The sequence below is a fragment of the Petaurus breviceps genome, unplaced genomic scaffold (assembly GCF_028583685.1).
Source record: "Petaurus breviceps papuanus isolate PSGF00001 unplaced genomic scaffold, PetGlider_PUasm1.0 151, whole genome shotgun sequence".
Lineage (NCBI taxonomy): Eukaryota > Metazoa > Chordata > Mammalia > Diprotodontia > Petauridae > Petaurus > Petaurus breviceps.
In genome coordinates, this window is record NW_027185712.1 from 254,946 (window position 1) to 279,524 (window position 24,579).

Below are 24,579 nucleotides of genomic sequence, written 5' to 3' on the forward strand. Positions count from 1 at the left end.
GAGAGAGAGAGAGAGAGAGAGAGAGAGAGAGAGAGAGAGAGAGAGGCTCCCTCTGTGGTGAGGGAGATACTGAAAATCATAATCATAGAATCTCAGATTGAGAAATGACCTCAGAAGGAGAGGTTTGGATAATAGCTATAGATTATTAATGTTGATTTCTGTGTCTTTCTTTTCCCACCTTTGTTTTTCTTGTAAAAGTGGGAGGGGATGTAAGGCAAAGACATAAAACACTATAATAAGATATAATAGAGGGAAAATCAAACCTAACAGTAATAATCTTGAATGTAAATGGCATTAACTTACCAATAATGGAGAAGGGTAGAAGCATAGGGCAAAAAGCAAAACCCAACAATATGTTGTAATGTTAGTAGGATATAAGCTCTGCCCTGCCAATTAATACACCTCGCATGGAGGCCATTAAAGGAAGCTTACTTAGGGGAGGCTTGCTTGTAAGAAGGCTTTCACCCCTTTTGCTAATTTCTAATTAGGCACTGAGTCACAAGGGTTGTGATGCCTTTTGGCTCTGAGAAGTGTATATATACTCTGAGTTGGTATGTTGCTTTGGAGGCTCGCTTATGAGAGATTCCCTGGTCAAGATTCTGAGTGGCCATACATTCAGAGTTTGCCTGACTGCTCAGATGTAAAGGTTCTCTCAATCCAGGGATGGATGTAAAGTCAGAGCTCTGTTTGTTGGTCTTTATTTCTCTGCTTGTATTTCTCTGTTTGTATTTTCTCTGCAGTTCAGGGTGCTGACTTTTCCCCTGAACTAGTGAATGTAATTTAAAAAGATTGGTGACCCCTTAAACAGCTATCTTTCCTAGTAAAGCAAATCTAAGAACCTGTGCTAGCAGTCATCCTGGGTATGCCAGTGTGGTTGCCGATACAGTTGTTTAGAAGAAATATTTAAAACATGAAGTTCATTGAGAGTCTAAATGAGGAGTTGCAATAGAATCTATTAAGCCTTAGTGAAATAAAAAAAAAGAGGGATGGCAATCATGATCTCAGACAACGTAACAGTAAAAACAGAAAGAATTAAAAGAGATCAGAAGGGAAAGTAGATGATACCTAAAGAAACCACAGATAAGGAAACAATGTCAGTACTAAATATATATGAACAAATGATATAGCATTTAATAATTAAAGCAAAATTTAGTCAATCCCAGGGTGAACTAGGCATTAAAAATTTATTAGGACTTCATTGTGACTTTTAGCAGACCTAGACAAATCTAGTAAAGGGATAAACAAGAAGTTAAGGACCTGAAGATAATTTTAGAAAAAATTAGATATAGTGGACCTTGGTAATTACTAAATGGGCATCCTATGTTTTTCATGGCACCTTTACAAAAACTGACTAAATCTTGGACAAAAAGTAGTCATAAGCTAATGCTTAAAAGAAGAAATATTAAATACACAATTTTTAGACTACAATGGAATAAACATTGTAATCAATAAGGGAAATTTGAAGAACAAGAATTCCCTCTTCAGAAATGGGTTTCAAGTAAAGGCTAGATACTTGTCAAGTATATTATAGAGGGGGTTCTTGTTCAGTACCAAATTAGACTAGAAAGACTCTGAGGTCCTTTATAACTCTTGAGATTCCAAGATCTTCAACAGGTAGTTATCTAGGCTTTCCTTAAAAACCTCCAGTTATTTGTAAGTCATTACCCCCTGAGTCATTCAATTTTAGGCCATTCTAACCATTAAGAACTTTCCCCCTTCTATCAGGCTAAAATCAGCCACTGTGATTTTCATCTATTTCTCTTTGTTCTGCCCTCTGGAGCCAAGATGAACAAGTCTAATTTTTCTTCTACATGAGAGTCCTTAAAATACTTAAAGACATTTATCTTATGTCCTCTAAATCTTCTCTTCCTCAGCCTACTTCCTTCATACAATCCTTACATGGCAGGGCTTTGTAAAACAGCCTTCATGAACCTGGTCATCTTTTTTACCACATGTTCTAGTGTATCTAGTGTATCACTGTCCTTCCTAAAATGTGGCAACCAAACTGAAAATAAACCCTTTTTGCTTTAGTTAAATTTAGACAAGGTAGAAAATTCCTTTTCCCTAGGATTTTAATTTTTAAAATGTTATTCAAACATCAACAAACACAAACATTTCCATATACAAAGAACTGAAAAAAAGAGGATTGTATATGAAGTCATAAATTTCACAATAAATCCCATAAAATCATTAATCTTACTTTAGTTCTAAAGCTGTCTTGATTTTCTTTGTCCTGCTCTGAGCTCTATTCTCTTTTTTCCATGTAATTAAAAAAAAAGTTTCATTGACACTTTTCAAATTTCTTTTCTTTTTTTTTTTTGCATCACTCTTGTTAGCCTTCTTCTCCTCTGCCCTGACTCTGTTCTTCCCTTATAAAAAACAATAGAGTAACAACAACAATAACAAAGTCACACACTGTCCATGTCAGAAAATCTATGTCTCTTCTGCATTTCTAGTCAGTTACCTCTCAGAAACAGGTGGAAAGTATATTTCGTAACAGTCTCCTATAGTTCTGGTTGGTTATTGAATTGATTAGAATCATTCAAAGTTTATTTCCTTTGAAATTCTATAATTATTGTATAGATTGTTTTCCTTGTTCTGCTCACTTCACTCTGTATCATTTCATACAAATCTTTTCCAGTTTCTCTGAATTTGTTCCTTTTTTTTCATTTCTTATGGCAAAATAATATTCCATTATATCCATATGCCATAATTTATTCAGCCTTTCTCAAATTGATGAACATTCTCTTAGTCAACATTACTTTGCTGTAATAAAAAGTGTGGCTATGAATATTTTTACGCATACAGGTTCTTTATATCTTTGATATCTTTGAGGTATATGTCAAAATTTGCACATAGTTTATTGACTTTTTTGCATATAGTTCTGAATTTCTTTCCAGAATGGTCAAGCCTATTCATAGTTCCACCAACAGTGAATTGTTCTGTGTTCTTGTCCTCTCACAGCCTCAGCAATAATTGTCATTTTCCTTTATTTTTGCCAATCTTAAGAGTGTGAAATAGAAATGCAGTGTTGTTTTAATTTTTTATAACATTTTTCTTCTTTTGAGATACATTTGTTCATATTCTTTGATCATTTATCTATTTAGTAATGGTTCTAGTTCAAAATCATTCTATATATATTTTGGATATCAGATCTTTATCAGAGAAATTTGCTGCCAAGATGTTTTTCCCCTCAGTTAACTGTTTCTCTTCTGATTTTAGCCTGCATTGATTTTGTTTGTACAAAATCCTATCAACTTCATGTACTCAAAATTGTCCATTTTATCTCCTATAACTTTCTCTGACCCTTGTTTGGTCAAAAAATCCTTGCCTAACCATAGTAGTTTCCTGTTGCTCTAATTTGCTTGTGATGTGATCTTTTATATCTAAACCATATCTCCATTTGGAGCTTACTGTAGTATGTCAGAAATAAAATTTTTCCAAGTTTCTTTCCCATTTTCCCATAAATTTTTGGCAAATTATGAGTTTTTGCCCCGTATTTACTGTTACTGTGTTTTGTTTTGTTTTGTTTTTGCTCCTGGATCTCATGAACCTACATTTCTTCTTCAACTTTACATTTTGTAAAAAATTGCCAATTATTTTTAATGATTACTGCTTTTTAGTGTACTTTAAGGTAAAATGCTGCTATATCCCTTTCCTTTATTTCCATTTAAAAAAATATTTTCAATATTATCCTGACTTAGTAGGGATATTTCAAAAGGAAGTTTATCTAATAAGTTATGAAAACAAAAAATATTATTGAAATATATGCTAGGCATAGGCTTATTATTATGAATTATAAGATAAATTGCATAATGATTTTAAAATCTTTAAGTATGTCATTTCAATTGATCCATATATTCCTGTGAGGTAAATACTATATGTATTATTTTCTTCTCTTTCATAGATGAAAAAATGACTCAGAGAGGTTGTGCTTTGCTCATGGTCACATAGTAGAAAGCATCAGAACTAAGATCTGAACCTGGGTCTTCCTGAATTCAAGTACAGTACTTTTCCTTATTCCACATCATCTCTCTCTCTTTCAAAAAAAAAAGTCATAGATTGGCTTGGCAGTAGCATCACATAGGACTCTCTATCCTGGTTGCTTTTCTTTAACTCAATCCTGCCTGAGGGGGTTGAGGGGAGTCCAGAACCACTATCTCCTTCTCAGTCTTTTGGTACTTTTCTCTCTTCCTCTTACCTTCAGTTCTTCTTCTTTACAGGAGCAATTGGATCAAAGGACCCAGTCCCACTGATAAGATGGTTGATGTGTTAATAGACCAACTCTGGCAGAGAAAAAGACCATAGCACATACAACTGGATAAAGGAAAGGGTCTCATCTGTAGAAAGGCCTTAACCTCCTTCCCTTATTATCTAAGGTTTTTCCCCAAAGCTGTTGAGGAAGCTTTCCATTTTTTTCTAAGTCAAAGAATGACTTAAAGTCAATTCTCACTTCCATGGCCAGAGGGAAAGGGAAAAATAGAACTTTGCTTGATAACATTTTTATTGATCCTTCCCTAATTTATTCATTGAATGTTTTATTAAAAAAAAAAAGACTAAGCCGGTGCCCTGTGCTTTTTGCCCTCTCTTCAGATGGAGGATGTGGGAGAAGTCATTGAAAAAATTCGAATTGGACATGATAATGCAGGCATGAATGCCGGGTGGCACTGTGACCATGTGGATATCCGAAGGCTCCTGCCAGATAAAGATGTATGTTCCTGCCCTAGAATTTCCTGCAACTACTTGGCAGTTTTTCCTGTTTTGATAAGTTAAAGAGTTTGCAAAGGGGATTGTGAAAATTGCCTTGTCCACTAAGAACTCAGGGCTACATTTTTTATTAAATACCTCAAAAAATGTCCTCAAATCTAAGGTGTAAAGAGTCATATATTAATTTGATTTATACATTCAATCAACACACATTTATTAAAGATATGATGTGCAGAGCATTGTGTTAGATATGGGAGATGCAAATTTCAGATAACATATGGTCTTTGTTCTCACAAAGCTTCAAGTCTAATATAATAGAGAATAATGCAAACGCAGATAGCTAAACATAATAGAGCCTAATTTAAATTAAGAAGTACAAAGCAAAGTGTTCTAAGTCAAAAGAAGAAAGTTGTTACTGAAGGGTGGTCAGGTAGGGTTTTATGGAGAAGATGGTGTCTGAATTGGATTTTAAATCATGGAAGATGAAGCTTGGTGTAAAAGTGTCAGAAAGACCTGAGTTCAAGACTTACTTCATCACATACTGGCCATTTAACCCTGGGAAAGTCACCGAATTTCTCAGTGTCCTAAGCAATTCTCTCAGTTTGTAAGTGGCAGAAAAGGTACCCATCTGTATTTGTAGAGGGAATTTTTCCATCAGTAGCTCCTTGCACTGATGAAATCATAGGTGTAGTTAAAAAATAACAATAAACGATGGGTAAGAATTCAAGAAAGAAGAGGGAAAGGAAGATATTCTAGCCAAGAGGAAGAGTGAAAACAAAGGCATGTCAAGGCAGAAAAGCACAGGACATATCTTAGGGCCAGAAATCAGTCCAGTTTAACTGAGACAGGGTGTATAGACAGGGAGCAATATGACAGAATGCCAGAAAGGGGTGGCACCAGATTGTGAAGGGCTTTGGATGCCAGACAAAGGAATTTGAACTTTAGTTGGCAGGCAGTTGAATGAAACTTAAGATTTTTGATTAAATGAGTGACATGACCAGATCTGTGCATGAGGAAGACCATTGTGTTAGCAGAATAGATTTGAGAAGATGGTTTGTAGATAAAATTGGGATGCCAATATGCTATTGTAATAGCCCAGAAGGTGGTAATCAAGACCTGTAAGAAGATGGCATCAATGGGTATAGATAGAAAAGAATGAATTTGAGGAAAATTTCAGAGGAGGGCGGTTGGATGACTCAGTGGATAGAGCACAGGGCATGGAGTCAGGAAGACCTGAGTTCAAATGTGACCTCAGACATTTACTAACTAGCTCTGTGACGTGGGCAAGTCACTTAACCCTGTTTGCCTCAGTTTCATCTGTAAATAAGCTGGAGAAGGAAATGGCAAACTACTCTAATATCTCTGCCAAGAAAAGCCCAAATGGGGTCATGAAGATTCAGACACAACTGAAACCACTGAATAATATCAACAGCAGAAGGGGAATTGGCAGGATTTTTATTACTGACTGAGACTTATGGAGAAAGGAGAATCAAAGATGGGTCCCAGATGCTGGAAACAGGAGACCCGATGAATGGTGGTGACCCTGACAGGAAAAGCAAATTCATAAGTAAGAGAGGATTTTGGGGGAAAGATACTAAGCAAGATTTCAAATATCTTGAGTTTGAGGTGGAAACAAAGCTCTGGTATAGATGTGGGTCAGAAACTGAGAAGAAAGGCCAGTACTGGAAAAAAAAAAAGTTGGGAGGAGCAGTGACAATGATTAAGATTTCTAAATGAGAGGCCAGAGAGAGAAAAGAAATGATGATAGAACCATGGGAAACATCCCACCTTAAGGAATTAAAAAGAGGTTAAGAGAGGAAATAGTTTGAGGGGAAGGAGGAGGGGATAGTGAGGAGGTATAATGGATAGAGCACTGGCCCTGGAGTCAGGAGGACCTGAGTTCAAATGTGACCTCACATACTTACTACCTATGTGACCCTGGGCAAGTCACTTAACCAATTGCTGAAAGAAAAGAAGGAAGGAAAGAAGGAAGAAAACCAGGAAGGTGGTATCTCTGTAATCAAGGAAGGAGGGCATTTAGAGAGAGAAGGGGAAGCAGAAATGTCAGCTGTTGGGGCAGCTAGGTGGCGCAGTGAGTAAAGCGCCGGCCCCGGAGTCAGGAGGACCCAAATTCAGTTCCAGCCTCAGACACTTAACACCCACACACACAAAAAAATCACTAGCCATGTAACCTTGGGCAAGTTCCTTAACCCCAATTGCCCTCCAAAAGACAAAAAAAGAAAAACCTGTCAGCTATAGCATAGAAGAAAGGAAACGAGGGCTGGAAAAAAAGATCCCTGGATGTGGCCATTTGAAGGGCATCAGTAGCTTTTGACAGCCCAGTTTCAGCAAAATGAGGGAGGGCAGAAACCAGGCACCCCTCCCTCAAGTAGAGCAGATAATGGGACAGTGGAGATCTGGGGTCTGCACAATTTTGTAAAACTGTCACTGAAGGGCAGGAGATGGTTCTAAGTTATCTGTGTCTCCACATTCCACCCCACATTGTGTACTGATAGTCATACCTCCATAAACATATACACACATCAATATATGGCCACATGCACATACATAAACATGTACACAACTGCACAAGTTTATGTGGTCTATATATACCTCTTTCAACTGCCTCTATCATCCCAGTTAAAAATTTCAATGTGTTAAAGGGAGGCCCAGAACATCATACTGTTCTTAAGATGGCCTCACAACATAGTGACACATGCATACTCCACTAATTGATGAGGGCCAGTATCTTCCCCAGCCTATACCCTCACTTTCTTAAAGGTCACCTACTGCATCCTGGGCCATGGTCAGTCATCTTAACCTATCTTGCCAATAGATTCCAATGACCCTGTAGGAGAGAGCAAGGCTGATAGCTTTGTGCAGTTTTGAGTTAACTTTGTACAGAATTGTGGCGAGCAGAGGTTGTGGTCACACAGCTAGTAAGTGTCTGAGGTTGCATTTGAACTCGGTCTTCCTGACTCCAGGCCCAGCACTCTATCTATTGAGCCACCTAGCTACCTTTAAAGCAAAAATTCCAAAACTTGATAGTTACTCAAAAGATAAAACACGAGAAGGAATGGAATGTAATAGGATTTGGTGGAAGGGTCTTCGAATAATTGACCTGTTGCCATCTTTGCATAAACATGTAGCTCCATGGTGCATAGTTGTCCCAATCACTCCTGCCTGAATGTTGACTGGCTTGCTTAGGAACTGCTGAACCAGGCATTTTCCCTATTGAAAACTGAATTTATTTTTCCTTCTCCTTTTCTCTAGGGATCAGAGACTGTGACATTTGCCTGTGATCGATGGCTTGCCACCTCTGAAGATGATAAGAAGACTATACGAGAACTGGTCCCATTTGATATGTTTACTGAGAAAGTAATGAAAGATGGGTCTTTAAGACAAATTTATAAGGAAATAGAGGAACCTCTGGACAGTAAGTATGATGACAGGACCCATGTTCTACCCTGAACCCCAATCCTTGATGTTATGTGATTACGAATTATTCCAGATAAAAGAGGGTTTGATCTTTAAGCATCAACACTTGAAAACATTGATCATATGGAATGAGCATTTTTCTAAAACCCATTGCACATTCCCCTGCCTCCTTAAACAATAAATACTGAAGGCCATTTCACTTTGCCTTGAGGGTATCATCATGAACATTAACTTCTGTACTGTGCAAGAATACATTGATGTTTTCATTTCCTATTTGTATCCTACCTTAAATGTCCCCAGACTGCTATGCTTTCTGAGAGCTTGTGTCTGCTTTTTTAGCTTTCCCATCTCCTCCCTCGATGTCCGGCTCTCAGCTATCATCTCTAACAGCTGTCAGCATACCATCTTATAGCAGACTCTCTCCTAATTGGCTTTTTCTCATCCGCTGTGAGCTTGAACTTCAGATAGCCAACTGTGTCAGAACTGTGTGTAAAATAAGAGTAAAAAAAATCTAAACAAGTGTATAAGAAGTTCTCCTAAGAATGAACCATGAATATAAGTCTTTTGTATATAGATTTTGTAACATCTGTTTTGGTAGCTCAGAAGCTTTTGATGCTCATATTGGGCAAAGACATGTTTTGGATAGACATAACTGTCAGGCAGTTGAATTTCAGATAGGGGAGATCTTACTGTATGACCAAATCTCATTATCCAGGGGCTGGTGATCCTGTTTGGAGCTTATCTAGATTCCTGGCTTCTTCTCACCTCTTTTTTTGGCTACCCATCTTTCAGCTATTCATTGACTCTTCTCCAATGGATTGGTAGGGTAAAGATGAGGAGGACAGATTTATTTCAGAACACTTTTCTTCTTATCTGTAAAATTTAATTCTTTTTCCTCTCACTGTCCCTAGTTGCTATTCTAATTCAGCCATATGTCTTCAAGCATAGTGAGTATCCTGGATGTTATGATTAGGACACATTTACATTTAGAGAAAAATCACCTTTATCAGAACTTAGTGCATAGTTAGTTCTAAGAAAGTCAAGGCATGAGTTCAAGGTCAATGTGAGCCAGACAGCTTTTCTTAGCCCTCATCATTTTTGAGATCTGTATCACATTTGACAGTGTTGACTAACCACTTCTTTTTGTTTGTTTAAGGCTTTTTTTTTGGTCTTTTTGGAGGGGGAAGGCAGGGCTATTGGGGTTAAGTGATTTGCTTAAGGTCACACAGCTAGTACGTGTTAAATGTCTGAGGCTGAATTTGAACTCAGGTCCTCCTGACTCCAGGGCCAGTGCTCTATTCACTGCACCACTAGCCGCCCCAGATCAACCACTTCTTGAAACTTTCTCCTTTCATTTCCATGATGTTAGCCACTAGATGGTGCAGTGGATAGAGCACTGGGCTTGGTATCAGGAAGACTCATTCTCATGAGTTCAAATCCATGTGTGATGTTAGGCAAGTCCCTTAACCTTGTTTGCCTCAGTTCTTCATCTGGAGAAGCTAGAGAAGGAAATAGCAAACCACTCCAGTATCTTTGCAAAGAAAACCCCAAATGGGGTCATGAAAAGTTGACCATGACTGAAATGATTCCACAACATTCCATGACTTTGAATTATTTCCGTTTCTTATGTGAGTACCTTGTCTTTTCTCCCTCCTCTGTCTATGAATGTTCCCTGATGTTTTATTTTTCCCCTCTCTGTTTATCTTGTCTCATCCTTCTTCTTCTTCTTCTTCTTTTCTTCTTCTTCTTCTTCTTCTTCTTCTTCTTCTTCTTCTTCTTCTTCTTCTTCTTCTTCTTCTTCTTCTTCTTCTTCTTCTTCTTCTTCTTCTTCTTCTTCTTCTCTTTCACCACTTGCTCTTCATTTGCTCTTTCAACTCTTCCAATAAGTTCATTCATTATTGCCAGTGTTTAAGTCACATCAAAAATCAATCTCATTACTTGACAGCAATGCCTGTTTTTTGACTAAAAACAGGTTTACTTAATGCGATGACTAATCTTATTCCTCCAAACTTGGCTCTAAATGACTTTTGGCTATTTCTAAAAAATTGAATGTCTTCAAAGAGTGATGAATTTCCATCATTGAACATTTATAAGAGAATCTATCACAGGGTCAAGAGTTTGTTCCAACAAGGATCTGAAAACTGGCAGTACTGCTGGGCTACAGAGTCTCCCCAAGTGATTATTTGAAGGATACAGTGCTCATCAACACACGTAAATTAGGGGATATTTGTATGTGTTTTAAGGGATATTACATTATAAAGTAGACATTATAGTCTGCATCACTGAAATCATACATGCTTCTTAATGCATTTCATGTATTATTGTATATTCACACCAACCCCTGTGCCAGGCACTGTGCTAAGTTTTGGGGATAAAAAAAGAGGCAAAAGAGTACCTGCACTCAGAGAACTCACAATCTAATAGAGGAGATAACATACAAACAAATTTATGTAAATAGCTATATATAGGATCAATAAAATATAAGTAAGAAAGGGAAGGCACTAGAATTATGAAGGATTAGGAAAGGCTTCCTGAAAAAAAAGATGGGATTTTTTGCTAGGACTTAAAGGAAGCTGCAGAAACCAGTAGGCTAAATTGAGAAAGGCTAATGTCCCAGGCATGAGAGAAAGCCAACAAAAATACCAAGAGTAAAAAAAAATGGAGTGACTTATTAGTGGAATAGCCACTGTCAATAGACCAGTGTCACTGGATCAAATCTGATTAATGTTATGGGCATGTATCCACACCTATACATGTACCCACACACACAAACATTTATACACACACACACACATGCAAACACACAGACACAGTCTCACACACACACACACACACTTTGCTTTCCACTCCCTCTTCTCTTCATATATTCTTGGTTACACTTTGATAAAGGAGATATTTGGGAACAATGCAGCATACCACAAATTATCCAGTTTGTTCTGTGATGCCAAAGTTTCCTGACATCCTGAATGGACAACAGTGGTATAGACAAAATTACTGGATAATTAAAGACCCAAATTTTGCTCTCTGAATTATCTGTATTAGCCTACCTAGATCAAATCACTCAGAAAAGTAGGAAATCCCACACATACCTTCTGTCCTATGGAGGAAGTTCTCATGGCTGAGTGGGAAGGAGAACCCCAAATCCTAGCTCCTAGACTCCAAGATCCTACTGGGCCTGTAGAACAGGAGGGCTTTCTTGTCCGTCATGCTCATAACACTTTCTTTCTTTTCTTCCTTCCTTCCTTCCTTCCTTCCTTCCTTCCTTCCTTCCTTCCTTCCTTCCTTCCTTCCTTCCTTCCTTCCTTCCACTTCTAGTGCTCCTTGAATCTGGTTGCTGATTAGAATTTCAGTTACCACAAACATTTGTCTTTTCCCCAACTTTGAGATGCTATACAATTCTGTGGACATGTCCCTTTTCATTTAAAAATCCCAGGGGAATGTCCCGGAAAGCTGCCTGAATAACCCTCTGGGGGCCATTGTATGTTACTAATGTGCTATTAAAACAGTGTTGTTCCTTATAGTGTTTCTAGTAAAACATTCTTTCACTAACGATCAGTACCCAAGGTGGGCTTTGGAAGGGAGGAGGGATCCAGAAATAGCCACATCTCATAGTACATCCGCATTGCTCAGCAGCCAAGCATTGAATCAGTTTTCCTAGCTCCTCCAGGTCCCAAAGATGAAGAAAAATAAGGCTGTTTAATGACAGCCCCAGTGACGTATCACATTCTTAGACCAAGGTTCAAAAAGAAGATTTGCCTTCCATGGAGTCAAGATACTTACATTGACAGACCAATTACACCCTCTGGCTGTTAGAGACCCAAGGCTGTCTATGTCTTGATGATGCCAATAAATGCAGCTGGAAAGTGAAAAATTCAATGAACTACTTGTTTTTTCTGCATCGCAGCCAGAGTCCAAACTCTGGTTTATATCAAGTTTAGCCAGAGGGGCCTTGGTAATATTTAATCTCTTGAACAATAATGGAGTTGTTTCAGATTGAAGTCACTTGCAAATGAGAAGTACTAATAATTTTATAATGTGGATTTAATGATCACAATATCACAACTTTAAGTTAGTTCTTATGGGAATTAACACTGGCCAACTCGCTCAGGCTAATCTTGATGTGTACATTTCAAATCATCTTTATCCAGGACTAGGACCGAAGTGGAGTAGATAGCTATCTACCATCCATGTCTCTTAAGTTTCTTCAAAAATTTTTGGATGTATTCAATTTTCTGAACAGCTAGCCTTCTCATAAGTACATCAGATCTGAATGTTCTAAGAGCATTTACATCTAGATATGCAGCAACAAAAAAGAAAAAGGAGAGGTATGTCCTTATTGTCTGTATCAGAAGGTTCTCAGCTCATTGTATGAATCCTTTTCATCAATTTTCTAAAGGATCTGGTCAATATATCTGTTTGCACAAGTGTGGGTACTAGAACATCTCTGGTCACATCTGAATCCACACTACTGATCATTTGGGTCTACCTGTTTCATTGACTTTAGCTCCCTTGCACTGAGTTGTGTTTTTTCTTCTTGTCTGTTTGTCTGTGTAGTTATTCTATATTCAGTGCAGATATTCACTGGAAATATACCTGGTGCTGGGACAGATGCTAAGGTCTTCATCACAATCTATGGGGACCTCGGAGACACAGGAGAACGGTACCTTGGCAAGTCAGAAAACAGGACTAACAAATTTGAAAAAGGAACGGTATGGATGGCCATGCTCCTGCCCCCTGTCCTTCCCTTCCCCCCTCCCTCCATTCTCAGTGCATCCCTTAATTGTCTTCTTCATAGTCTCTGGGGCAAAGTCTTTCTTTAGAATTCTGTATTTATACTTCATACTATTCCCCTTACCCCCACCAGTAATATTTTCCTCCACTGTCTGCCTCTCCAAACTCACCCATCTTCCAAGGCCCAGCCCAAAGCCTACCTCCCTTGTGAGGCCCTTCAACTACTCCAGACTCCAGTAATCTCTCCCCCCTGAATTCCCAAAGCTCTTGTTTTTCACCCTCACTTATCCCTTATTGTACACCACCTTGTATTTTTATTTTTATTTTCATGTATATTAACCCTGCCTCTCTAATTAGACACTAAGCTATTGGAGGGCAGGAATTATGTCTTCTTCATATTTGTATTATTCAAAGAACCTACAGAGGCCTTTTTACTATCACCAACATCAAGTATTTGGCAAGTGTCTGATACATACAGATCACACTGCTGGATCGTAGGGGTACAGAAAGATAAGAAATCTGAGCCCAACACTGGATGCATTAATGGTGTAATCAGGGAAACAATACCAATTAAAAAAAACTTTCTAGGATTGATTACATGTGATGAATATTAGAAGAGTAATACATCCAGTAAATGGAATTAGAGTTCAAAAGAAGGTGTTTTCATTGGGCTGAGGAAGGAAGGGAAAACTCAATATAGGAGACAGATCTCAAGATTGGACCAGAACACTGAAGACCTCGGTTCTAGTCCTCAGATTTGCTATTAGCTAGTTATGTGACCATTGGCAAGTTATATAACTGTTGGTCCATAGTTTTCTCTGCTCTGAAATATGGATTTTGGTCTGAACTTTCAGCCCTATTATTCTTATACAAGAGAGGGAGAGTCAGTGAAAAGAGCCCTAGAAGTAGAGTCAGAAGATTCAGGTTCAGAAGACCTCGGTCCTGCCTCTGATGTTTACTACCTGGGTGATCTTGGGTAAGTCACTCAGTTTCCTCATCTGTCCGATGAGAATATTGAACAAGATCTCTGAGGTGCCTTCTAGCTCTATATTAAGTCCCAGGACAGGAGACCTATAACAGAACATTTGCTGGACAGCGTCTAAGGCCTAAGACCAGTGTTAGGAATATTTTCTCCATCTTCTCTTTCCCTTTCCATTGCCACTCTTCTATTCTCCCCATCCATTTTATCTCTCTTTTCATATACTCTTATTTCTTGATCCTATTTCCTTTTCCCCAGACTTGGTAGCCTGAGACTTTCCCATATCTCTTTGTGGCTACCACCATCATTACTGACTTTACAGTTACAGCTGGAGGGCTGGGGATATGATATTCTAGAAGGCAAAGGACCTACAACCAAGAATACTCTACCCAGATAAACTGAGTATAATTCTTTGGGGGAAAATGGGCATTTAATGAAATAAAATATTTTCAAGTATTTCTGTTGAAAAGACCAGAACTGAATAGAAAATTTGACATTCAAACACAAGATTCAAGAGAAGTATAACAAGGTAAATATGAAAGAGAAATCATAAGGCATTCAGTAAGGTTATATTTTTTTACATTCCTATATATGAAGATGATACTTGTAATTCCTAGGAATTTTATCATTATTATGGTAGTTAGAAAGAGTATATATACATAGATAGAAGAACAGGTATAAGTTGACTATGATAGGATCTTTAAGTTAAGAAGGGAGGAAGAGGAATGCTTTGAGAGAAAGGAGAAGGAAGAGGTAGAATGGTGACATTATCTCACATAAAAGAGTAGTGAAAGGAAAAGCTTTTACAGTGGAGGGAAGATGGAGGTGGTGGTGGTGATGGAAGGCAACATTTTAACCTTGCTGTCATCAGCATAGGCTCAAAGAGGGAATAAAATACACACTTAGTTAAGTATAGAAATCTATGTTATCCAACAGGAAAGTAGGAAGTAAAGGGCAAAAAAGAGGGGGGTGCTGATAGAAATGAAGGTTGATTAAAAGAGGCAGAGGTCAGGCTAAACAGATTTTTGAGGAGGACATGGAGGGAGGGATAAATAAAGAAAAAATAGAATGCAAGGAAGTATCATAACTGTGAATGTGAATGGAATGAACTCACTCATAAAACAGAATTGCATAGCAGAATAGATTAAAACCAATGATCCAACAATATGTAGTTTATAAGAAACACACTTGAAACAGATCATACACACACACACACACACACACACACACAGTAAAAGCATGAGGCTGGAGCAGAATCTATTATGCTTCAGTAGAGGAAAAAAAAAGAAGGGCTAGCGATTATGATCTCAGACAAAGTAAAAGCAAAAAATACCTAATTAAAAAGTATCAGGAAAACTGGGTATCAGGTACTATAGACAATATTATCAATACTAAATGTATATACACCCAATGGTATAACATCCAAATTCTTAAAGGAAAAATTAAATGAGTTACAGTAGGAAATAGACAGTAAAACTGTAATAGTGGGCAACTTCAACTTTCTCCTCTCAGAACTAGATAAATCTAACCATAAAAGAAACAAGAAAAAAGTTAAGGAGATAAATAAAATTATAGGAAAAGTTAACTATGATAGACCTCTGGAGAAAAATGGGATGGGAAGGAGTTTACCTTTTATTCAACTTACCTGGCATCTTCAAAATTTTTTTTCCATGTACTAGGGCATTAAAAAAGTCACAATCAAATGCAGAAAATCAGAAATATTAAGTGCATCATTTCCAGACCATAATGCAACAAAAATTACATTTAACAAGAGGCCATGGAAGCAGATTAAAAGTCATTCAGAAAGTAAATAGTCTAATCCTAAAGAATAAGTGGGTCAAAGAGCAAATCATAGAAACAATAAATAATTTCATTAAAGAGAATGACAACAATGAGAAAACATACCCAATATTAATGGGATACACCCAAAGCAGTATTTAGAAGAAAATTTATATCTCTAAATGCTGATATCAACAAAATAGAGAAAGAACAGATCACTGAATTGGGCATGCAATTAAAGAAAAAAAAACTAGAAAAAGAACAAATTAAAAATCTCCTATTAAACACCAAATTGGAAGTTCTGAAAATCAAAGGAGAGATTAATAAAATTGAAAGTGAGAAAACCATTGAATAAATAAAACTAGGATCTGGTTTTATAAAAAAAAAAACCCAACCAAACAAGAAAATAGATAAACAATTGGTGAATTTGATTTTAAAAAAGAAAGAAGAAAATTAAATTACTAGTAACAAAAATGAAAAGGGTGAATTCACCACCAATGAAGATGAAATTAAAGCAACTATTAGAAGCTATTTTGCTCAATTATATGCCAATAAATGTAACAATCTAAGTGAAATGGATGAATTATTTATAAAAATATAAACTGCCCAGATTAACAAAAGAGGAAATAGAATACTTAAATAACCTTATCTTAGAAAAAGGAATTGAACAAACTATCAATGAGCTCCCTCATTGAAAAAAGAAAAGAAAAGAAAAAATCCCCAGGACTAAACGGATTTACACAGCAAATTCTGTCTAGTATTTGAAAAACAATGAATTCCCATGCTATATAAAGTATTTGGAAAGATAGGCGAAGAAAGAGTCCCACCAAATTTCTTTTACAACATAAATATGACTAATATCTAAACCAGGGAAGAGCAAAAACAGAGAATGAAAATTATAGGCCAATTTCTCTAATGAATATTGATGCAGAAATTTAAATAAAAAACGAGCAAGGAGACTACAGCAATATACAAAAACCATGTGAAAGAAGGTATCCTAGCAGCACCAAATATCAAACTGCATTACAAAGCAGTAATTCCAAAATAATTTACTACGGGCTAGGAAATAAAGTGGTGGATCAGTGGAATAGATTATATATACAATTATAGCGAGGTGAAATTTATGCCAGAAATACAGAGCCGATTCAATATTAGGAAAGCCATCAGCATAATTAACCATATTAATAACAAAAAAGATTAAAATTATGATTGTCCTGAGAGATAGAGAAATCTTTTGATAAAACACAACATTCATTCCTATTAAAAATGCTAGAAAACAAGGATAAGTGAAACTTTTCCTTAAAGTGTTAAGCAGTATCTATCTAAAACCATCAGAAAGTATTAGTTGTAATGAGGATAAGCTAGAAGCCTTCCCAAGATCAGGGGTGAAACAAGGATGTCCATTATCACCACTGCTATTCAATATTGTACTAGAAATACTAGAAATAGCAAAAGAAATTGAAGGAATCAGAATAGGCACTAAGAAAATAAAACTATCACTCTTTGCAGGTGATATGTTGGTATATTTAGAGAATCCTAGAGAATAAGGTAAAAAAAGTACAAGTTGAAACAATTAACAACTTCAGCAAAGTTGCAGAATATAAAATAAACCCACATAAATCATCAGCCTTTCTATATTTTACCTACAAAGACCAGCAGGAAGAAATAGAGAGATTCCATTTAAAATAACTGCAGACAATTAAAAAAAACAAACACTTGAGAATCTACCTTCCAAGACAAACCCAAGAACTATATGAATTGTGAAACACTTTTCACACAAATAGTCAGATCTAAACAATTACAGAAATATGAATTGCCCATAAAAAGGCTGAGCCAGTATAATAAAAATGACAATTCTACCTAAGTTAATTTACTTATTTAATATCATACCAATTAAACTACCAAAAATTATTTTATAGATATAAAAAATAATAATATTTTCATCTGGGAGAACAAACAGTAAAAAATATCAGGGGAATCAGTGAAAAAAATGTGAAAGAAGGTAGCCTACCAGTGCCAACTCTCAAACTATAATACAAAGCAGTAATTATCAAAACAATCTAGTACTGTCTAAGAAATAGCATGGTGGATCAGTGTATAGATTAGATAAACAAAGCACAGTAGTAAACAACCAAACTAACCTAGTGTTTGATAAATCCAAAGATCCAAGCTTTTAGGACAATAACTCACTCTTTGACAAAGATTGCTGGGAAAACTGGGAAGCAATTTGGAAGAAACTATATCTAAACCAACATTTCACACCATATACCAAGATAAGGTAAAAATGCATACTGAGGGGTGGCCAGGTAGCAAAATGAGTAAGAGCACCGGCCCCAGAGTCGGGATGACTTGGGATTGAATCCGGGCTCAGACACTTAGTACCCACCCAGAAACACCTACCATGTAACCTTGAGCAAGTTACTTAACCCCAATTGCCTTAATAAAAAAAATGCCTACTGATTTAGACAAAAGAGAGACATCATAAACAAATTAGGGGAGCAGGGAAATTTTTACTTGTCAGATTTACAAATAAGGAAAGACTTTCTGACAAAACAAAATATAGCATTATGGAATGTAAAATGGATAATTTTGAGGATATTAAATTAATGGTTTTCCACAAACGAAATCAGTGTAGCAAAGATTAAAAAGAAAACAGGAAACTGGGTGGGTGGGGGGGATTACAACAAGTTTCTCTGATATAGGCACCATTTCTCAAATATGTAGAGAACTGAGTAAAATTTATAAGAATAGAACTCACCCCCCCCCCCCAATTGATAAATGGCCAAAGGATGTGAACAGGCAGTTTTCAGAAAAAAATTCCAAGCTGTCTATAGTCATGTGAAAAAAAATGCTCTAAATCACTATCGATTAGAGAAATGTAGATTAAAAGATTTCTGAAGCATGACCACACTCCTATCAGATCGGTTAATATCACAGAAAAGAAAAATCACAAATGTTGGAGGGGGTGTGGAACAATTAGGGCACTAGTGTACTGTTAACAGAATTGTGAATTGATCCAGCCATTCTGGAGAGCAATTTGGATCTAAGCCCAAGGAGTAATCAAACTGTGGATAACCTTTGATCCAGCAGCAATACCACTATTAGGTCTGTATCCCAAAAAGATCAAAGAAAAAAGGAAAAGACCTATATGTACAAAACTAGAAGTTCTTTTGTACAAAAAGACCTATATGTACAAAAAAAGTTCTTTTGTGATGGCAAACAATAGGAAATTGAGGGCATGCCCATCAACTGGGGAAAAGACCAAATAAGATGTATATGAATGTGATGGAATACTATTTTTTCCATAAGAAATGATGAGCAGGATGGTTTCAGAAAAAAACTACAAAGACTTATATGAACTGATGTAAAGTGAAGTGAGCAGAACCAGGATAACATTGTACACAGAAATAGCAATATTGTACATTTATCAACTGTGAATGACTTAGCTATTCTGATCAATACAATGATCTAAGACAATTCTGAAGGACCTATTATGAAAAACGCTACCCCTCTCCAGAGAAATAACTTACAGAGTCTGAATATAGGTTGAAGCATACTTTTAAAAATTTTCTTTATTTTTCTTGGCATTTTTTTGATCTGTGTTTTCTTTTGCAACATGGCTAATATAGAAATATATTTTGTATTACCTTACATATAAAATCTATATAAAATTGCTTGCCATCTCAAGGAGGAAGAAAGGGAGCGAGGGAAGGAGAGAATTTGGAACTTTTTTTTTAAAGGAAAAAATCTTACATTTAAATGAAAAATATTTAATTAAATAAATAAAACCATATTGTAGAAAAAATAAAGCCACACAGTTAATGTCAGAACCAAGCTTATAACCTGATTGCCACAGGCTGTCTTTATCTCCTGAACTGTTTCTTCCATTTGTAGATAAAAAGAATACTTCAGAATTATCAAACTCAGGCATAAACCTAGATGTATACTGACCTGAAATTAATCATAATAGCTGGCCTCTGATGCCTTGTGTTTTGGGTGACTTTGAAATCTCTATTTCTCTATAAGGAACCCATTTCTTCTGGGAATATAGTGAATAAAATATAATTCCTCTGAACCAAGGCCAAAATCCAGACCAGGAGTAGGATACATACCTACATGTATACATAATACACACACACACATATATATATATATATATATACATGTGTGTATGTGTATCCTGACCACCAGAAACTTTAGAAAAGGGTTCATTTGGAGGACTTGAGAGTTCCTTTACATTGCACACACCAAGTGTCTCTGCTCTAAAATCATCTCCCAAATTATCTCTAAACTACTTTAAGAAGCTGCTAGTGTACAAATAACCAACAGAGTAGAATATTCATTCTAGATTGTATGGGTGCAGTTTCAGAATAGGAATGAGAGATAGATGCTTCTAGAAGGGTGACATTGTAACTAAAATTAAATGAAGAAAAAAAGCTTAACTACCTACTATGTGTCCACAGTGATGACCAAGGAAAGAGTTTTGGTCTGAGGAGTCATGGACATGGTAAGCTGATCTACAGGGCATATGATGTAATAATAGTAACATTGATTTGTAAGTCCAAAGAAAGCAGTAGGACAATTGGCAAGATGTGATCTGGAGTCAGCTAGGCTAGTGATCTGGGCAAATTTGAACTCATTTACCAATCACGATAGCTCAACTCCAGGATGGGAGTTCCCAAGCTAAATTGGAACATTGGCATCTGGATGTCTGATCTGGGTTGTGGTGTACCTCATGAAAAGTAAAGGTGTAGATATGATTTATAGTGGATAGTGTATTTACACACTCTTTGTCTGTGACCCTAGACATGTGGGGCTTTGTGAAGTTCTGCTGCTTTGGAAGATTCAGTACCACAGACACTACCTGCTACTTCTGATTCTTAGACCTTAGCAATGTCAACTAAAGTCCACACAACCCACAGTATAAGAAGTGCCCAAGGGGTTGTGAGTGGAAAAAGTTTAAGAATCCCTGAACTGGATTACCATGCCAGTCTTTGCCATATGTGCACACATGAAGAATATGCTGAAGGTGTTTACATGTATGGGTTTTATTTCCATTTCCTGCCTCCATTTTTCATTGCTTTTGCACTAGTATTTGATTACAGAGTACTTGATTTTACATACAAGAGATTGAGACACAGATATGTTAAATCACTTACTCAAGGTCATATTGGTGGTAAGTGGCAGAGGAAGGTTTTGAACTCAATAACTCTGATTCCACTAGCTGTGAATAAGTTTGAATGCCTCTTTTGAGTTTAGACTCTGAATTATTTTCTTGTCTTTGAAGCTGTTATATTTCAACAAGATTCTTTCCCCTTCCTTTTTCATCCTTTTCTCCTCCATTTAATCAATTTTTTTAGTCCAGTTAGGTCAGTTTCCTTCCTATGTATGGTTAAAAGATTGAGAGATGGAAGATGGGAATTTAAGGGACTTTATAGGTTTGCTCTATTTCACCTCATTTTACAGATGAGAAGACTGAATAACATAGTGGAGTGATCCCAAGGCATACCACCAAGAAATTGGGTATATAGTCCTGTTTTGTTACTATAGGCTTTTCCATTTCACCTTTTGGGTCCTCAGGTTATTAGTCTATAATGGGAACAATAATATTTTTCCTGCCTCCCTCACAAAGCAGGATATATATATATATATGAAAGTTCTTTAAACATCAAAAGTTCATCACTTTGTGCTGATGTCACAATGGTTTATGTAGAAAATCCTATAGAATTAGCAAATAAACTAATTGAGGCAATAAATGGCTTCAATAAAGTAGCAAGACATAAAATAAACTCCCCAAACCAATTGCATCTTTATACAGCAAAAACAAATTCCAGAAGGAATTAATAAGAAGGAAACCTCATTAAACATAACTACAAATGCACTAAAGAACTGAGAGTCAATCTGCTAAGGGATATTCAAAATCTGTATAGATACAACTGCAAGATACCATTTAAAGAAACAAAAAATAACTGAAAATTGGAGAGATATTCAATGTTCATGGATAGGCCACACCAATATAATAAAAATTATGACACTTGCTTAAATTAATTTAAAGACTTAATGCTATAATAATTAGCTACCAAGGCAACACTTTGTAGAGCTGGAAAAATAATAATAGAATTCATTGGGACAAATAAAAGATCTAAAACTTCAATAATGGAAAAATTAGGAATGAAGGGGAAATAGCACTTCCTGACCTCATATTATACTAAAATTCAGTGATCATCAAAATTATTCTGTAGTGTTTAAAAATAGAAAAGTAGATTAGTGAAACAGACTAGACAAGAATGAATCAGAATCAATAGAATTCATCAACCCAGTGTTCGACAAACCAGAGAACATACATTACTTGAAGAATTCTATATTTGATTAGAACTGCTGGGAAAACTAGAATTCAGTTTGACAGAAATTAACGTTAGACCAATACATTATAACACATGTTGCAATAAACTAAAAATGAATACATAATCTGAATACTAAAAATCATACTTCTATTAAAAAAATAGAAGAGCTTAGCAAAAGTATCATGTGAATGCAAGGTATTATATTTGGGACTTTTGTTTCACTTTTATTTTCTGTAGCAGAACATTTTTTTCCCTGAAGCTATAGGTCTCCTTTGTTCTCCTAACAAAAGTCTGGGCCCCTGATCCCTGCACAACATTCTTTGGGAGGTAGATGGAACACAGGATTTTGCTCCTGGTGACATTCCTTGTCTGGATTCTGCAGGCTGACACCTTCATCATAGAGGCTGCTGACCTGGGCGTCATATATAAAATCAAACTCCGCCATGACAACAGCAAGTGGTATGCTGATTGGTATGTGGAGAAAGTTGAAATCTGGAATGATACCAATGAGGATGAGTTTCTGTTCCTTTGTGGACGCTGGTTGTCCTTGAAGAAGGAGGATGGACGACTGGAACGACTCTTTTATGAGAAGGTACTATGAGGGCATTTAGTGACTTTTTCCACCCATGTTCCATATTCCACTATCTGGGTGAGAAGTATGACCCCTTAGGATGATAGAATCATAAACTTGGAGTTAGAAGAAACCTTATAAGTCATTTAGTCTAAGAATCCTCCTATAAGTTTACACACAAGGAAACTGAGGCACAGATATGTTAAATCACTTGCTCAATGTCATATTGGTGGTAAGCAGCAGAGGCAGGTTTTGAACTCAATAACTGATTCCAAACCTATCATCTTTCCTATTGCACCATGTCAGTTTTAATGAGAATGTTCCTGAAGGCATTGTCCTCAACCCTTTTCTTCCTTTCCTTGACAAATTTCATTCATTGCCATGGTTTCTTCTCTCACCTCCGTGCAATTATCTCCAAAATCTATCTTTTTGTGCCTGACTTCTCTTCTGAGCTACAGACATGCATTTCCAAATGGGACAGCTCCAATTGGATGTCTCACTAGCCCCTCAAACTCACATATCTCGAATTGAACTCATCTTTCCAACAAAACCCACTTCTCCTTCTGACTTTACTGTTTCTATCACTGGTGATTCACTCATTTAATCTTGTATATTCATAACCTTGATGTTATCTCTTCTTTTTGCTCTGCTTTGCCTTTACACCTAATCAGTTTCCAATCCTGGTAATTTCTACCTCTTTAAAATCCCCCTTATTTTATTCATTTCTTTTTAACCACCACTCTAGTCCAGGTCCTTACTAGAACTTCCCTGGGCTATTGCAGCAGTTTTCTATCAGATCTTCTTGCTTCTGTTTCTCCCATCCCTCATTCTTTGGATTCATCCTTCCCACAACTGCTAGGTGGATCTTCTTTATGTATAAAATTAGGCATGTCACTTTTCTGCTCAAAACTGTCTTGTGGTCATTGACTTCCTTCAGGGTAATATAAGTGCTTTGTTCTGGTATTCAGGATACTCCACAATATGCCATTACCCTACATTTCCAGTTGCACTTTCTATAGCTTTACAGAATCATAGAAACACAGAATCACAGGAGTTGGAAAAGACCTCAGGATCCACCTAGTCCATCACATACTTAAACAAGAATTCCACTTAGAACATACATAACAAATGTCTTTTTTTCCCTTAAAGATGTCTTGTCAGGAGAACTTACTACCATCTACAGGGGTTAATTTTACTTTTGGATAGCTCTAATCATCTTATCTTCCTGAGTTCAAATCCGACCTCAGACACTTATTAGCTGTGTGACTTTGGGCAAGTCATTTAACCCTGTTGGCCTCAGTTTTCTCATTTGTAAAATGAGCTAGAGAAGGAAATGGCAAACCACTCCAGTATCTCCACCAAGACAATCCCAAGTGGGGTCACAGAGAGTCAGACACAACTGAAAAAAATGACTGAACAGGCATTTAGAAGTTTTTCCTAAATCACAACTCGTTACCTCTTTAAATTCCATTGCATTTCTCTACATATACACCATGCCTATTGCACCTCCTTCTATGTATGTAACACTTCAGCCAAACGATGTATTATTTCCTTTTATGTCCCATGCTATTCCATCACTCTCCCTTTGCTCACACTATTCTCCCTGCTTCCTTAAATTACTTTAAGGTCCAATTTAAATGCTTACCTTTCTGGTCTTCCTGGTTAGGAATAATCCTTAGACCTCATATTTCTTGAATACATTTATCAGGTATGAATTTGTTATACAGCTGTGTGCCTATGTATTTCATCACTCCATTAGAATGTAACCTATGGGAGGGGGATTTTGTTGTTCAGTCATTTTAGTCATGTTTAACTCTTCATGATCCCATTTGGGGTTTCCTTAGCAAAGATACTGGAGTGGTTTGCCATTTCCTTTTCCCTTTTACAAATGAGAAATTGAGGCAAACAGAGTTGTGACTCACTTTCTGGGGTTACACAGCTAGTAAGAGCCTTAGGCCATATTTGAACTCAGGAAGATGAGAATTCCTGACTCCAGGCCCTGCACTCTATCCGTTGTGCCACTTAGCTGC

General features: G+C 36.7%; 1 protein-coding gene across 3 annotated transcripts in view; it reads left to right on the forward strand.

The window, feature by feature from the left end:
* Nucleotides 1-24,579, forward strand: part of LOXHD1 (lipoxygenase homology PLAT domains 1) — a 267,332-nt gene that overhangs the window by 162,973 nt on the left and 79,780 nt on the right. For all 3 annotated transcript variants that reach the window (XM_069077562.1, XM_069077570.1, XM_069077574.1), the window contains 4 exons: nt 4,594-4,710; nt 7,981-8,143; nt 12,700-12,854; nt 22,361-22,570. In XM_069077562.1, the coding sequence (XP_068933663.1) occupies nt 4,594-4,710; nt 7,981-8,143; nt 12,700-12,854; nt 22,361-22,570 (645 nt within the window). The remainder of the gene's footprint in view (nt 1-4,593; nt 4,711-7,980; nt 8,144-12,699; nt 12,855-22,360; nt 22,571-24,579) is intronic.